Source organism: Diospyros lotus, chromosome 14 (genome assembly GCF_014633365.1).
Source record: "Diospyros lotus cultivar Yz01 chromosome 14, ASM1463336v1, whole genome shotgun sequence".
Taxonomy (NCBI): Eukaryota; Viridiplantae; Streptophyta; class Magnoliopsida; order Ericales; family Ebenaceae; genus Diospyros; species Diospyros lotus.
Window position 1 is genome coordinate 27896596 of NC_068351.1, and position 14467 is coordinate 27911062.

General features: G+C 37.8%; 2 protein-coding genes across 3 annotated transcripts; one reads left to right on the plus strand and one right to left on the minus strand.

Annotated features, from left to right (window-relative positions):
- Positions 1–255: 255 nt before the first annotated feature.
- Positions 256–10111, plus strand: LOC127790282 (uncharacterized). Of its 2 annotated transcripts, none has more exons than XM_052319691.1 (10): positions 256–513; positions 5347–5431; positions 5527–5601; positions 5673–5709; positions 6827–6910; positions 7048–7108; positions 7209–7315; positions 7798–7863; positions 9540–9649; positions 9859–10111. In XM_052319691.1, exons 1-9 carry the CDS (start codon positions 423–425, stop codon positions 9636–9638), a joined length of 705 nt encoding a protein of 234 aa, XP_052175651.1. In that variant the 5' UTR covers positions 256–422; the 3' UTR covers positions 9639–9649; positions 9859–10111. The 2 variants fall into 2 exon arrangements, with proteins under 2 accessions (XP_052175651.1, XP_052175652.1); XM_052319692.1 differs by lacking the exon at positions 256–513 and adding an exon at positions 2131–3276.
- Positions 10112–10374: 263 nt separating this feature from the next.
- Positions 10375–11917, minus strand: LOC127790283 (deSI-like protein At4g17486). The gene is made up of 3 exons (XM_052319693.1): positions 11532–11917; positions 11103–11390; positions 10375–10928 (listed from the first exon to the last, which is right to left on the minus strand). The coding sequence occupies exons 1-3, from the start codon at positions 11662–11664 to the stop codon at positions 10675–10677; spliced, it is 675 nt and encodes a 224-aa protein (XP_052175653.1). The 5' UTR covers positions 11665–11917; the 3' UTR covers positions 10375–10674.
- Between the last annotated feature and the right edge of the window lie 2550 nt (positions 11918–14467).

The following is a 14467-nucleotide window of genomic DNA, read 5'->3' on the forward strand; positions in this document are numbered from 1 at the left end:
TTTAAAAGAAAATTCACTTTTTTAACTAAAATATAATTTAAATTTTATAAAAAAAATTATTTAATAAAATTTCCTCATTTTTACCACTATCAAACGCACCTAATTGTCATCGCAGGAGCAGGAACGCACCGGAGGGAGTGGAAATCGTATGAGTGACAAATCTAACCCACCCCGTACGTGAAGATCAGATCTTTCGTTCAGCTTGCGAGGTAGAGTAACACCACCTTTCCCTATTTAAAGCCCCCCTTTCTCGAGTCCTCGCCCGGGACCCCTCTCTCTTTCTCTCTCTCTCTCTCTCTCTCTGTACAAAGAATTTGCCCTGGGAGGAAGCTTTCGAGCGGACGAAGCTTCGCTCGATCGCTGAAGACTTTCCTTATTCAGCTGAATTTATCTCTCTACATATCGCTCTGGAGTTCTTCAAGATGCCTCGCTCTTCCTCTCGAAGAGGCCAAACCAATTCTTCTTCTGCGGCCGGCAACAATTCCTCCTCGGCTGTGGATCTTTTTCGCTCCGGTAATCGCTTCTCCCTGTTACGCTTCTGTGGTCTTCTTTCTCCGATCAAAATTCGGTTTCCTTTCTGCTTCTTCCTGGTAGTCTTTCGTCACCGCGTAATTCTGACTTCAACTTGCGATTTTTCTGAGAAAATGTGATTCTGCGCCCGTATCTGATGGGTTTTTTTTTTTGCTGATTGTTTGGCGAGTAAGAAAATCAACTAATTAGGGAAGATGAGGAGGACGATTTGGAAAGGGTTTAGTAATCGAATCCGTTCTCTGAGAATTTTGTAAAATCTATAAAAACCCTAGAGAATTAAATGTTACAAGGTTGTCGTTGTGCTCGTTGCATGAATGTACTATTGATCTCTCTCTTTCTCGTATGCGTTTTTCTTATTCAAGATTTTGTAACCATATTCCAGTTCTTGATTCATTAAACAAAAACGAACAGATGGGGCAACCAGTGTACTAAACGCCCTCCGCTCCCGGGTCGGTGAAACAAAGAATTTTTTTTGATTGAAATAAATAGACTTGATAAGGGAATCGGTGAGAAAGGAAAAGGTTTATGTGTGTGTTTGAAATCTTCCTTCCCTAGAACTTGACCAATCCTATTATCTTTTGAACTCTTAGATCCCAGGATTAGGTTGCCCATGCCCTTGTGGGAGCCTTCTTTAATCCATTGTCCAGCCTTAGTTTGAAGATCATGGAGTTTCTGACGTGGAAACCTCTTTGCTTAAGCACTATAGTATAGGCTGTCTTGAAAGTGAAACAATATGAGATTCAAGAAATTATTTGAACCATTGTATCTTTACATGGCTGGTGAATGCTTATTGGTGAATTTTGGGAGAAGCAATTAACTTGGTTTGGTAATTTGATTTTCCTGTCTATCTCTATGTTGCTAAACCACTGATTTTTTTTACTCCCTTTGGAAAAGACTAGCCATATTGGTTGTGAGAATTCGAGGTTTAACGCCAAACAGGGCTAGTGTAGTGTACAAAACTAGAAGGATGAGGGAAACAAAGAAATTGATGTGTTGGTGGAGAAATCTAGAATCTTTGGATGGAAAAACTTTTAATATTTAGTATTAAATCAAATCTAGGGTTTTGCTAGTCCTTTTTCTTTGGATATTCAATCTTTGTGGGTTTAGGATTAAGGGGGCATCCTTGAATATCATTGAAGATCCATCTGTCAGTGTATAACCCCCAACCACTAAACCACACTGCTCTAGCAACCAGGCATTGGCTAAACAGGTGGGTAGCATTTCTCTGAGTTGTGGTGACGAAAGTAATGCTTCATATCTGGAATAGGAAACCGGTTTGCTAACTCTTACTTCGTTGGCAAGGCATTAGCAACTCTGAACAATCGTCTTGAGCCTATTATGAGTCCTTGCTTCCCAAAGCTTCATGCTCTCCCTTGGGAATAAGGTTTAAAGTCTGGTATCTTGAATTTTGTTGCTGTACTGCAGATGATTCAAATATATATTATATATTGGTAAAGTGAAAATTGAATTTGAATTTTTAAATTACTTCAGGAAACTAGTGAAAAATGTCGACAATGTGCTTGTTGCATGCATGCTGTTGCTCTCTCTCTCTCTCTCTCTCTCCCAAAAAAAAACAACAAAACACCCTACACCCCATATAACTCGTTTCTTCTCCAAGATTTTGACCATTAATTCCCGTTTGATCATGTGAGACAAATATTTGTGAGAATAAAAACTTGATAAAGGAACCCAGAAGGATGAAAGGGTATATACGTTAATGATAATGAAATATCACATCATCATAGCTTCTTAAAATGATAGGGTTAGCAAGTTTGAGGGTAATTGACTTTCCTATCAGTTAACCCGTTTACATCTTATGCAGCAATATTTAGAGGGATGGCTTTCCTTGGAAACAACTGGATTTTCAGAATGTCATTTTTTTTTCTAAAAAAAGAAAAGAAAATTCGAAGAGGTAAGAGGAATAAAAATCCAAGGACACTAATATATGAATCTTTACTTGGCTGGTGATTAATGCTTCATGAATTTGGGAGAAGTACTGTGTGAAAGGGAATGTTGTTTATCTGTCAGTATTCAAGTAGTGAAATATCAGTTCTGTTCCCTTTTACGACACCTTACCAGTTATAATAATATGGGGAGATATACTCCGCTTTGAACTTAAGCAATATGTCTTCTTGGTTGTGGCTGAGTGATCTATAGATTAGACATGTTGAGTTTGTATTTGAATAATGGAACTGATTGATTGTAAAGTTCAATTGATTTTGAGGCTGTTTGGCTAGGCTTTTTTAAAAAAAGCTTTTTAAGTTATGTAGTACTTTGAGTTTTCTAAAGCTTTAAGTTATGTAGTGATTTAAGCTAATAAAAAGTGTTTTGATAAAATGTACTTTAAGCTGACAGTTAAATATATATGTGTTTGGTAAAACAAAAGCTTAAAACTATTAGAAGTAATGACCAATAAGGACCTTCTTCAACTTTAAATAAAAAAATCCATAAAAAATGAAGGACGCCAATGCTGGAAGCAGCAGCAACACAGATTCATGATGAACGACAGATGACAGAGATGGGCTATGGACGAGGGTTGCCAGAGATGAAAGGCTGAATGTTGCAAGGAATATTAAGTGGCAGTGACAGACAAGGGATACCAGAAACAGCAACAGCAATGCCAAATCAGTGATGGCTTGATGAACGCTAGCGCTGTAGATGGTGGCTACGGACGAGGGAAGAGAGGAGCTGCCAGATGATCTGCAGAGGGAGAGAATGTAGATGAGAGATGAGAGAAAATTGCAGGTCTGATTTTACCCTAGAATTTGGGGATATTCTTTGGAGATTTTTTATTTTCTTAAGGGTATATTTGTCTTTTCATTGGTCAACTTCAGCTTTTTTTGTGTAGCTTTAATCTTAAAAAATAAAAAGTTGCCCCCATATAGCATTTTAAAAACTCTGATATGAAAGCTTTTAAGCTAGGTAACGTTTTTGCTATTTAAGCCTAACCAAACACCTCTAATTTTTTCAAAATGCTGATGGCTAGCTTTAAAGCTGGTGTTGACCAGCTTTTAAGCTAGCCAAACAGCCTCTTTTGTAATGTATAAATTCTTATGGAACCTAATAACTAAAGATTAACGAAAGAAATTAGGAAACAAAAATATAAAATAAATAATGCTGATTCCTATTTTTCCAATATAATTTAATATTTTTCAAAATATTACTTCTATGTCCTAGATAAAAAGCATTTAAAACCCTAAAGGCTTGGCTAACTACTCAACTTTTGATGGATTCGTGGAAACTGGAATGGTGAAATTATTTAATATATGGCAGCGCACAGTTAGTATGCATGTCTTGGGCCAATATCTACACTATCATAATTTATATTTATGAATTATGATAACAAGTTCAATAGTAAGAGGAAAGGCTCAATCTAAACTGGGCCAACATTACAATTATTTGGCTGGAATCCAAAGGAATTTTTTTTTTTTTTTGGGGGGGGGAGGGGTGTGGGTGGGTTCCCTTTTTTCAATTAATAAGAAAAAAGGGCTTCAGCTGTCAAATTTGAAGCCACACCATTTCAAAGCAAAGCCTAAATGTAGAGCACCTTAAACCACTCAGCCAAACCATCACTATTAATAAGGAAAGGCCATCTCACATATTTCATAGATAAGATTATTAATTTATAAGTTAGCATCATCACCAAATTTATCAATTTTTATTTTTCAAAGGAGGCAGTTGATCCCTCATCCCTTGGTCGGTCCACTCTGTCTATAAGTGTAATAAGCAACTTCCCTATCTTGAATTGACAATAGTTTGGAAGGAAATCTTGGAGAGAATGTTGTTTGTGCTGGGTGTGGCTGATGTTAGTCTATGATTTAGATTGCTTATGTACTGGGTCTTATACCAACTCTTTATTTGCTATGATCCAAATCTGAGCCAAATAGGAATGCTTGCTTATATGTAAGTAGCTGCTATATACCTACTTAGGACAGGAGCAATTGACAGAAGATTGACATTCTTTTTCTTCTACTGGAAGGTCCCTAATATGTCATTAATGATAAGGAGTCCACTAGAGGAAAAATAAGCACTTCCTCTTAAAGTTGTGATTGTCTGGCATAAAGAAGATTAATCATGACAGTGATCATAGCCCCTCAAATTTGTCAAAGTGAGACCATTATGAATGTAGAAAAGCAACATCCCAGTTGTGAAACCCGGTAAGAACGCAATGGGTGAAATAGTAAGGCTAAGCAACAAGTATCCAACATTGAGCTATGGCAGGGTTTCCTTAAGATGGCTTTGCAGGAAATAAGCTCCTTTGAAATATATTTATGAAGCTTGGAAATTTGTTTACTCACATGTTAGAAGATTGGGAGGATCTGACATTTTCTAGTACCAAATAATTGAGAAAACCTTAATAAAGAGCAATTTGTATAAAACATTGAATAGTAGTATCTTCCATTTTTGGTTTATATCTGCTTTGTCTACCAGAATTTATCTAATTGTTGTTTTCTTTTTTGTTTTTTTTCCCCCAGTTTTGTTTACTATGTTGTATATTCAGAATATAGAACATTAGGCTGAAATTATACCTTCAAAGACTTTACAGTTGCTTTATGCATTATTTGGCTTTGGTAATCTCGAGCTATGTCTAATATCTTTGTTGATTACTCATTGATGCTACCAGATTAGTTTATTTACACATATATTTTGTTAACTACAATCTGGTGTCAGTATTAGTGTGACAGAGATATCACTGAATACCACCTCTGTGGTTTGATTGCGTATACAGCCACTCACGGTTTTAAAATTATTCTGTACGCTTTCTTGATTGATTTTGTGTTTTTATTACGGTACTTTGAATCTACATGCATTCAGCTTCAGGCAAAGCTGCTACAAAGGAGATGGAGCGTATAGACAACCTATTTTATTCCTATTCAAATAATGTGTCTGCTATGATTGAGTAAGTGTATCCATGTTAATGTATACATAAGCACTCTGTTACCTTTGTTTCCTTACATTGTCAATGGACGTATTCAATTGCAATTTGTCAAACAGCCCTGAAGGAATTGAGATGCTTTGCTCGGATTTGGAAGTGGACCACACTGATGTCAGGATATTGATGCTTGCCTGGTAATATTCCCTTGCATGATTTTCTGAGTTATTGCTCTTTGGAATAGTAATTGATGGACTATCCCTTCCAGGAAGATGAAAGCAGAAAAACAAGGATACTTTACCCTGGTAAGCAAAACAATTCTGATGTGTGATGTGTGATGTGTCACATGTGTGTATTGAGATGAGAGTGAAATTCTTTCTGGATGGTACTTGTTGAACTTGAGGACAAGCTTTCATGGCAATGATGAGGTTGTTCCTTTATAATTGAAGTATCACGAGTTCAAGTTTTGGAAACAGTCTCTTTGCGAAGCAAGGGTAAGGCTGCATACCAAAACAATCATCCCCTGAATCTTGATGCTCACAAGCCGGGGAGCCTCCTGCACTAGGGACACTTTGGTGCATGTTGAACTTCTAATGAATCAAATTCTCACCCTTTATATCCTGTTAACTCCTTTAGTGTGACTGTAATGTAGCACAATCTTTACATTGGAAAGCATAATTGAATGTGCCTTACCCAATGTTGAAAATTGAAATATCTGAAGCCCTATTCTTTTGCCAAGTGCAAATGGTAATTTACTTTTTCTCTCTGAGTGGATAGGGCTGGGAAAAGGTGTGGTAGGACCCAAAAGCAAAGAGGACCCTAATGTTTAATGAAACCAAATCATCAGAATACAAATATACAGCTTAAGGTGTCTGTTGGTTTTGGTTTTAGCATGCATTGTCCCATGAGCCAGTAGTGTGATGATGCTTGTATTAGTTACAGTTTTGAGCCTTAGGTGTGTAACACAAAGAAAATTTTTATTTGGAATATTGAAATTGTGAAGTCATGTTATGAGCACAGGTTAAATTGACACTGCGTGTGTCAAAATTGAGTTTTGAGTTAGCTTTGCCCTGAGTGTCACGTCCATAAAAGTTCAGTTATTAGTAATCAAACCAGAAAAATCATGCTGCTTTTCTCCTCTGATGGAATTACTAAGACAATCCAATATCCATTTATATATCATTATTTATATTAGTGAGGTGGTTCTTCAGTGTGAAGTAGTTCTATTATTCAAACTGCCTATAATCTAAAGCCTGTCGCATCCTTTGTTTCTTTTCTATTTGTAGTCTTTTTTCATGCTTTGTGAACATGAAAGTCATTTTATTGGACAAATATATATCGTGGTGCACCTTCAATATATTCATTAGGCTTTCTCTAAACTCACGATTCTTTTAACAGCTTCACCAATCTTGTTATTAACAGGAAGAATGGCGAAGAGGCCTCAAAGGCGTTCGGGCTGACACCATAACGAAATTAAAGAAGGCACTGCCAGATCTGGAGAAAGAGGTAGGTTATTTTTCTCCTTTTATGTTTAACATGATTCTTTGACCAAATTAAATCATGTTAAACTCATAATTGTTTGACATTCTGCAATGATGGGTAATTCTAATCCTTCCTACTGCTTTATTTTTTTTTATATTAAGGTCAAAAGGCCATCAAACTTTGTGGATTTCTATTCTTATGCATTTCGGTACTGCCTGACAGGTATAGTAAATCCATGATAGCCTATATTTTTTAGAATTGGAAAACCTATTTCTTTTTATTTTTCACTGGTCACCAGATCTTTTGTTCTGTGTTCTTTCAGAGGAAAAACAGAAGAGTATTGACATTGAAAGCATCTGCCAATTACTTGATCTTGTTTTGGGATCTCATTTTCGAGCACAGGTTGACTACTTTGTTGAGTACCTGAGGGTGAGTAGGTGTAGTTCTGCATGCTTTCTATAGGTGCAGATGGTTTTTATGTTTCCGGGGTTTATGTTCTCTAAATTCTGAGTATTTAACAGAATTTGCCCAATTTGGATGCAAGCTTCTAGAATTTTATTCAATAATGTCAAATGGGTCCCATTCCTCTTTGCTAATTGGCAATTGCATGACTTGGCATTGCGCTGTTGTGGTTCTGTTGTTCATTTACTACATTTCCCTGTGGAGATGAAAACTAAACCAGTTCTTTTGTTAGAATGGTACAGCATAATGTGAGTGTTGGCCTCAAATACCTTTTGAGGGTTTTTACCATAGAGGAGTCAGACCCATTATTTATAATTCAAAACCCCCATTTTGCAAACCCAAGGAGAGAAAAAATAACCTTAAAGGAAAGTGTTCTAGAGAGCGAGAGCGAGAGCGAGCGATCGAGAGAGAGAGAGAATTCTCATTATGTGTTTTGCTCCTATATGCAGACCCAAACTGATTACAAGGTCATAAACATGGATCAATGGATGGGTTTCTATCGGTTTTGCAATGAGGTAATACCACTTCTACCACTATTTGGAATTTGAGGGTTATTTGTTTGTTTCAGTTGATGCGTTACTATATAAACTTACTGCTTTACTTCTGAAGAAAATACTTGAAATGTAGTATTCCTTTTGGTTTACCAGCTACATAGCCTACACTTGTTAGAAATAAAGAAAATTATGCTCTGCATTTTTTAGTTAACTGCAGTCATTATGTCATCAAGCTGCACAGAACAAAATTCAAAATAAATGCCATTACCAAAAGACATTTCTTTCCATGCGTAACTTGCAAGTTGCATGTTCTTTTTTTTTAACTTATTGGGTCATAACAGGTAGTTGCCTGTTCTTAGGGTGTGTTTACTTTAATAATTATAATGGATGTTTGTTGAATATTTTAGATTGTATTTTGATGGAATTTCCTTATAATGGTTATTTTGGTGCCAACGTTGCACTTAATGTGCAGGTTGCTTACCGTGGCTAATTTCTGATTTAAAACTTCTAACTGATTTTATTATCGAAATTTCTGATCACAATCTCAGCTTTTGGAATGTGGCTAATTTGCACATCTGAGAAAGCACATAGACATGTCTGATGTCTTGTATGATACCCTCCTCATCTATTGGCATTTGTTGGACACTCTAGGAACAATATCCAAGATATATTAAACATGCTTCGACACTTAAGTGCTCACAAGTGGGCCCCATATTTTGAAGGGGGGGGGGGGGTGAATTTCCAATGCCCATGTAAAGAAATGGAATCATTAAGATTTGAAAATTATTCTTGAATGAACTGCAACTATAAGCAGGCAAAATCATGCGTGCAAATTTTCTAATAAAGTGTGGCCAGTTCTAATAATGTAAAATACGAGAAGGTTTTACCAAAGAAATAGGAATGAAGTAGAAAATTTACCAAGTGCATGGACATGAAGATGCAAACATCCAGCTTGATTTGATTTGCCCCCTTTTGGTGTTCTTTCTTTTCATCTATCATAAAAATTGTCTGTTATTGTGGTACATACACAAATGCTTCAGATGTATGCCGCTTGTATTTATCATGTTGTTTTGGTCTCCTTATTTGTGTGAATTTACATAGCTGTGTTCTTGCTATGTTCTGTCAATGTAGGTTATGTGATAACTATGTCAGAGTACTAAAGATGATTTTGAGTGATTAATGTCATTTAGAGGCATAATTTTCAGAAAAGCAAAACATGGGGGATGTGGAATCCTTATTGTCCTCTGAATCCCTTTTGAAGCTTTTTATATGATTTGTTTCTTTTCAAGGCTCTCTTGTCTTGTGTTTTCCTTCTCCCCAAGCTATGTTGGGAAATTGAGTGAACTGAGTTCTCCAACCTTGCTCCACGAGGTTCAATATTTTGGTGAATGAATTCTGCCCCTCACCACTTACAACCTAAACCTTAGATGAATAATAAACTGATAATGGGATGGATGGGATGGGATGAGATTAGTAGAGCGTCGCTTAGTTGTGATAATGGGTTGTAAAAATGCTTTTGGGGCATTCCTCAATTTAACACTGTAAACCCCCATCAATGTAAAAGTAATCCTGTTTAGATGAGTTGGACTTTCCCATCTTTGTCCATTTTCAGTTTCTCTTCTTCCAAGAATTTTTTTTTTTTTTTGTGTTCTTGGATCATTTGAATCTCGGCATTACTATGTTGTACTATTTAACAGATAAGTTTCCCGGACCTCAGTAGTTACGATGCTGAACTTGCATGGCCCTTGATCCTGGACAATTTTGTCGAGTGGATGAGAGCAAAGCAACAGAGTTAAACCCAGAATCGGTATGTGAAATTACCTCTTTTTCCCCAAAATGAAGGAAAAAAAAAAAAAAGAGAAGAAATTACCAATCTGCCTTAATTCGAGCATCCTGGTTGTGTTCTCCATTTGCTTGTCTTTACAATTTGATTGATTGTTTTTACAGTTTGATTGATGTCTTCACTGTTGAACTAATCTGGATTTTTTTTTTATCAAATATTCATTTGCTTGGCAGGTCGTTGTTGGATGGAAGCCAGATGAAAATGTTACCCATATGATATCCCCTTTTTTCTTCTCCTTTTTATGTTGCTTTTTTTTTTTTTTTTTATACAGTTTTGATCTGTATGGAGTTTTTTTTTTGGGGTTTCTTTTGCCCATCTTCTTCTTCTTCATTCTGAGTTTGGTTTAATGGATCGGACTGGGGCGGGGGACGTTATATTGCCATTAAAAATAACTCAAAACTGGTTTCATCAACATTAAATTGGCCATATCGCAATGCCTAATATTATATATATATATATATCAGAATCAGAGGGATCATAGCCTAATTAACGTGGGAATGCTTTGCTGAATTGTGTGATTCCATTGATTTATTATTAAGAGGCGTGGGTCCATTGTGGCCACTCCTTTTCAAAGCTCTGCAGAAAGTAGGAAGCCGAAAGATAAAGAAACTACGCTCAGCGTTTTTCTCATCGTCGTCTCCTACCTTTCGCTTTCCGTCTACCTAGAAGGGAACATGGGGCCCATCGAATATGGAATTATGGAAATCAAGTTTTTATTAGTATTCCCAGAAACACAGGTTCTTGGGAGCACTGCTATGGCTCGGCTTGGCAATCAAATTTAATAGCTTTTAGTAGTTCGATGGCTGTTAAAAAAACGAAAAAAGAAGAAGAGTGAAATTAGTAGTTTGTGAGACGCAAACTGCACTGCAAGCCTTCCCAAGAAACTTCTTTCATAATTGCAAGTCTTCAGTCAAAAGCAGAAAATCAATGGAGATTGCAAGAACAGTTTCAGCAAGAGCAAGCAATTCTCTTGCTGTTGCTGATTATAATCATGACAGAGGGGGGCTAATGATCAACGGCGACGATGGAAGAACCCCCCGTCGGCTTCTGCTTCTACTTCTTCTGGTTGTCCCTGGAGCCGGAGATGACGACGTCGAAGACGAGGAGTTTGAAGATGAAGTAAACCTATTTGAACCGCTTCCCAGTTTCTTCTCCTCTACTTGGGCTTGGCACACCACTTTATCTTCGATCCCATGGTGACCAACTTTTAAGCTCACCGGAATAATACAAATGCAAAACAAACCTGCAGGAATAGGACAATTCAACTTCCATCATTATCATCATCATCATCATCAAATTGTACTTGATTTTATCCTTAATTAAGCTAGTGACAATTCTTAAAGCAAAGTTGCCCTTTCTGTCGATGAGATAAAGTTCGTTCCGAGACGGAAGTAGTAGTAGTAGTAGTAGTACTGACCGATCCTGGCGAGGCGATTGACCCAACTGGGGATGGGATTGCCGCTGAGTCGAAGACAAGCGTCACTGCAGAAATGGTTGCAGTTCTTGGTGATCAAATTGTAGGCATTTCCCTTGTACTCCTCCGCCAGCTCCTCCATCACCGCCCTCACCTCCGCCGGTCCCATCTCCGTCCATCCGATCAATACCGCCTTCCTGAACGTGAACCCATCGCACTGCCTCGGCTCCCCTTCGAAAATCCCCGTCGTCGGATACTCGTGCGCCCCGAACGCGTACTCCACTCCATGAACTGCCGCCACGCAGTAACAAAACAAACATCACAAACTGAATTCCAACCCACGATCAAAATCAAAAACAAGTTCCCCCATCAATGGGTCTGAACGGCAGATCTGATTGGAATTGGATTTGATAAGAAAAAAGGAATTCTGACCTTGAACGCCGGAATGGTAGACGCCGAGGCCCAGCCAGTAGGTGTAGCCATTAATGGAGGTGAGATCGTAGACATTAAGGTAAACAGGCACCGATCCACTGCCGATCTTGACCGAATCCTTTCTGCAGAGCATTTCCTCAAAACGAAAACCCAATTGATCTCAGCGATCTGCAAGAATCGGCATGAAGGAATAAGGAGGAAGAAGGGAGAAGAATTCGGTTCTTCTGGTTCTGGGTATATTATAACAATAATCAGCTTTCACTGTAGATGGAGCTTCTTCGGGGGAGAGAGAGTGAGTGATTGGTTGGGATGTGAGCTGTGCAAATCCTATTTTCCAGAGAATTTGAAAATTTTCTCTTTGGGGGGTTTGGAGAGAAAGTAACGTACATTCATAATGAGGTGTAGTGGAGTGGATATTATTATATTACCAGTAAAATGATACATAATACTGCTAAGCACTTTTAGCGTATTTGATTATATTATGGGATGATGACCTGTGATTACAAATGCTCTCCTTTTCTTTTTAAAAAAAGGGTAAGGGAGGGCGGAATGATGCCATGCCATGGGGTGCACATTAATTCCACACATCAATTCACCTCAGTTGTTGCCTCTCGGCTTTCGCTTTTGTAAGAATAAATTCAAATCTTTCAAAACTAATAACCACCACCCTCATCCTTAAAATAAAAGAATAAAATCATGGTTGCTCTTAGATCATAGGTTAAGTGATCGAGTCACGATAAGCTAAAATTCGCACTAATAGATCGTGAGTTTGATTTTTTATCTTGTACAGTGAGACAAAGTTTTCACCTGCAATTTACTTTCTCTACCAAAATCGAGGGCACGAGCGGCGATAGATTGCTCGAGGGCGGGAGATTACACAAAAGTGATAATTCTAAGAATAAAATCATCATTTTACTTTTTATTCTATTTCTTTCTTCTCCCTCATGTGATTTTAAAAAAAATAAAAAAAATAATTAATGATTGTCGGCTACTACCAATCACTATTATAGCTAATTTAGGTTTGAACTCAAATGAATAGTTCAACAATAAACCCACATTCACTTGGGTATCAAACTTTGACGAATCTGGTTTTGTTAATTTGGATTCAACACCAAACGAATCTAGGTTTGAGGAATGCAAATGCACATAGGTTTGAAAAATCCAAAACATACATGGGCATGTGCACACACAAAAGAACTTAGTAATCTAGAATTTAGGTTTTAATCAGAATCCTACCAGCCACAAAAAAGGTAGAGATATTGGTGGCTAGTGATGAAGGGAGAAAAAGTGGTAGTCGATAGTGAAAATAGATCAAAACACAACCTGCAATGGTTAAAAAAGGTTAGCTTCGATGATGGGAGATATGGTGATGGACCAGAAAAGAGAGAGAGGCAAATAAAAGATGAGAAAGGATAAAGAAATGAGAGTTTAAGAAGAAAGAGAGAAATAGGGTTCTGTGTTATAACGATATTTTGGTTATTTTTAATTTTTGTTGCAGAAATATAATAATAAATTTAATTGATTGAAAACGTCATCGTTAAACTGCCTAAATCTACAAGGAAAGAAAACAATCAGAGGGTGTGGGGGGATCTTCGCGTAAACACTCCAATACTTAAGCCAGATATTGAAAATAATGAAAACCCGAGAGCAGTATTTGCACTAGTATCAGAAATGTTCAATTTTTAGAACAAGTGCCTGCCTATTTATAGAGGAGCATGGAGTAATCCGAAGTAGTTCATGATTAAAACTTTTACAGAAAACATCCATCCTGACTTTTCCTAATCTGGTTAGAATTAGGATTCTTATAAATGATATTTATCTTTCTGTTTTGGGGTAGAATTCCTTATGTGTCGTCGTTGTAGGGGATATGAGGTGCTGTGGGAGTTTCCTACCGATATTGAGAGGTTGAGGGGTTGCAGGGCCTTCTACGTGCCCTTTGAGGCTGTGGGGTCACTCACATGCCTTCTAGGGCCACAGGGTCTCCCGTGTGCCCTATGAGGCCGCAGAGTCACCCTCGTGCCAGAGCCTATGGGGTCACCCACGTGCCTTTAGGGTTGCAGGATCCCCCATGTGTCACTTGGGGCTGCGAGCTCCCTCATGTCATTTTAGGTTACTTTAGGGAGTGCTTCTTGCAACTATCATCTTTGTTCTGGTTCCACCTATTTGACTTCTGTTAACCTATTTATTAATTTTTTTTCCCTTTACTTTGTCTTTTTGTATCATAGAGTATCTATTGCTCCTTATTTTTTTTCTTGGATTTCCTAGGGAGAATAGTAGTTCTTCCTTACTGATTATTTTATACGTTTTTCTTCAGTTACGAGTCCTTTTAGAGGTATTTTTTGTAAAATATTTGACTAAGCTCTCAGCCTTCTATGTGTGGTCCCCCACTATAAAAAAGAGGGAGGGCCTTCTCTTCCTTTTCATTTTCCACTCCACTTTCTCTCTCTAGGGCTTTATCTTTCCCTTTTTTCTCTTCTAACTCTTTACTCCTTGTGCCCTAGCTATCGCCACGCTCCTTCATGACCCTTAGTCACTTACCCCACGGCTTGCAACCTCCTTAGAGCCAGGTCTCCCGCCTGCAATTATCAGTACCTCATGTTGTGATCCTACTGCCATCGCCTTTTTGCACTGCAAGGCTACGACTATGTTCGCCTTACTCTACAAGCCAATGACCCCCTTAGCCTTATGTACAATCCAATAGTTTGATGAAGGTTATATCTTGTGCCTAGCATCGTTATGTGACATTTTATGATTTTATGTGCATATATCCTGCTATGAGCATGGAGCATGACTTTATGTGGAGCACTTCATATTGTGTGCGAGCGTGTCTATGTGCATTACATTGTATGAGGTGGCTTAGTCTGTGGGGCACAAGGCCCACAATTCAATTTCAGTTTCGCTCACCTAGTGTCTGCTAGGGGTGTAACGACCCGTTA

Bases quoted from the DNA above. Each gene is read 5' to 3' on its own strand.
- LOC127790283 (XM_052319693.1), bottom strand. From the start codon at position 11,664: ATGCTCTGCAGAAAGGATTCGGTCAAGATCGGCAGTGGATCGGTGCCT. The intron at 11,391-11,531 runs GTCAGAATTCCT...GCGTGGCGGCAG, and splicing joins CTACCATTCCGGCGTTCAAG to TTCATGGAGTGGAGTACGCG. The intron at 10,929-11,102 runs GTCAGTACTACT...CTATTCCTGCAG, and splicing joins CAATCGCCTCGCCAGGATCG to GTTTGTTTTGCATTTGTATT.
- LOC127790282 (XM_052319691.1), top strand. From the start codon at position 423: ATGCCTCGCTCTTCCTCTCGAAGAGGCCAAACCAATTCTTCTTCTGCG. The intron at 5,602-5,672 runs GTAATATTCCCT...TATCCCTTCCAG, and splicing joins AGGATATTGATGCTTGCCTG to GAAGATGAAAGCAGAAAAAC. The intron at 5,710-6,826 runs GTAAGCAAAACA...TGTTATTAACAG, and splicing joins AACAAGGATACTTTACCCTG to GAAGAATGGCGAAGAGGCCT.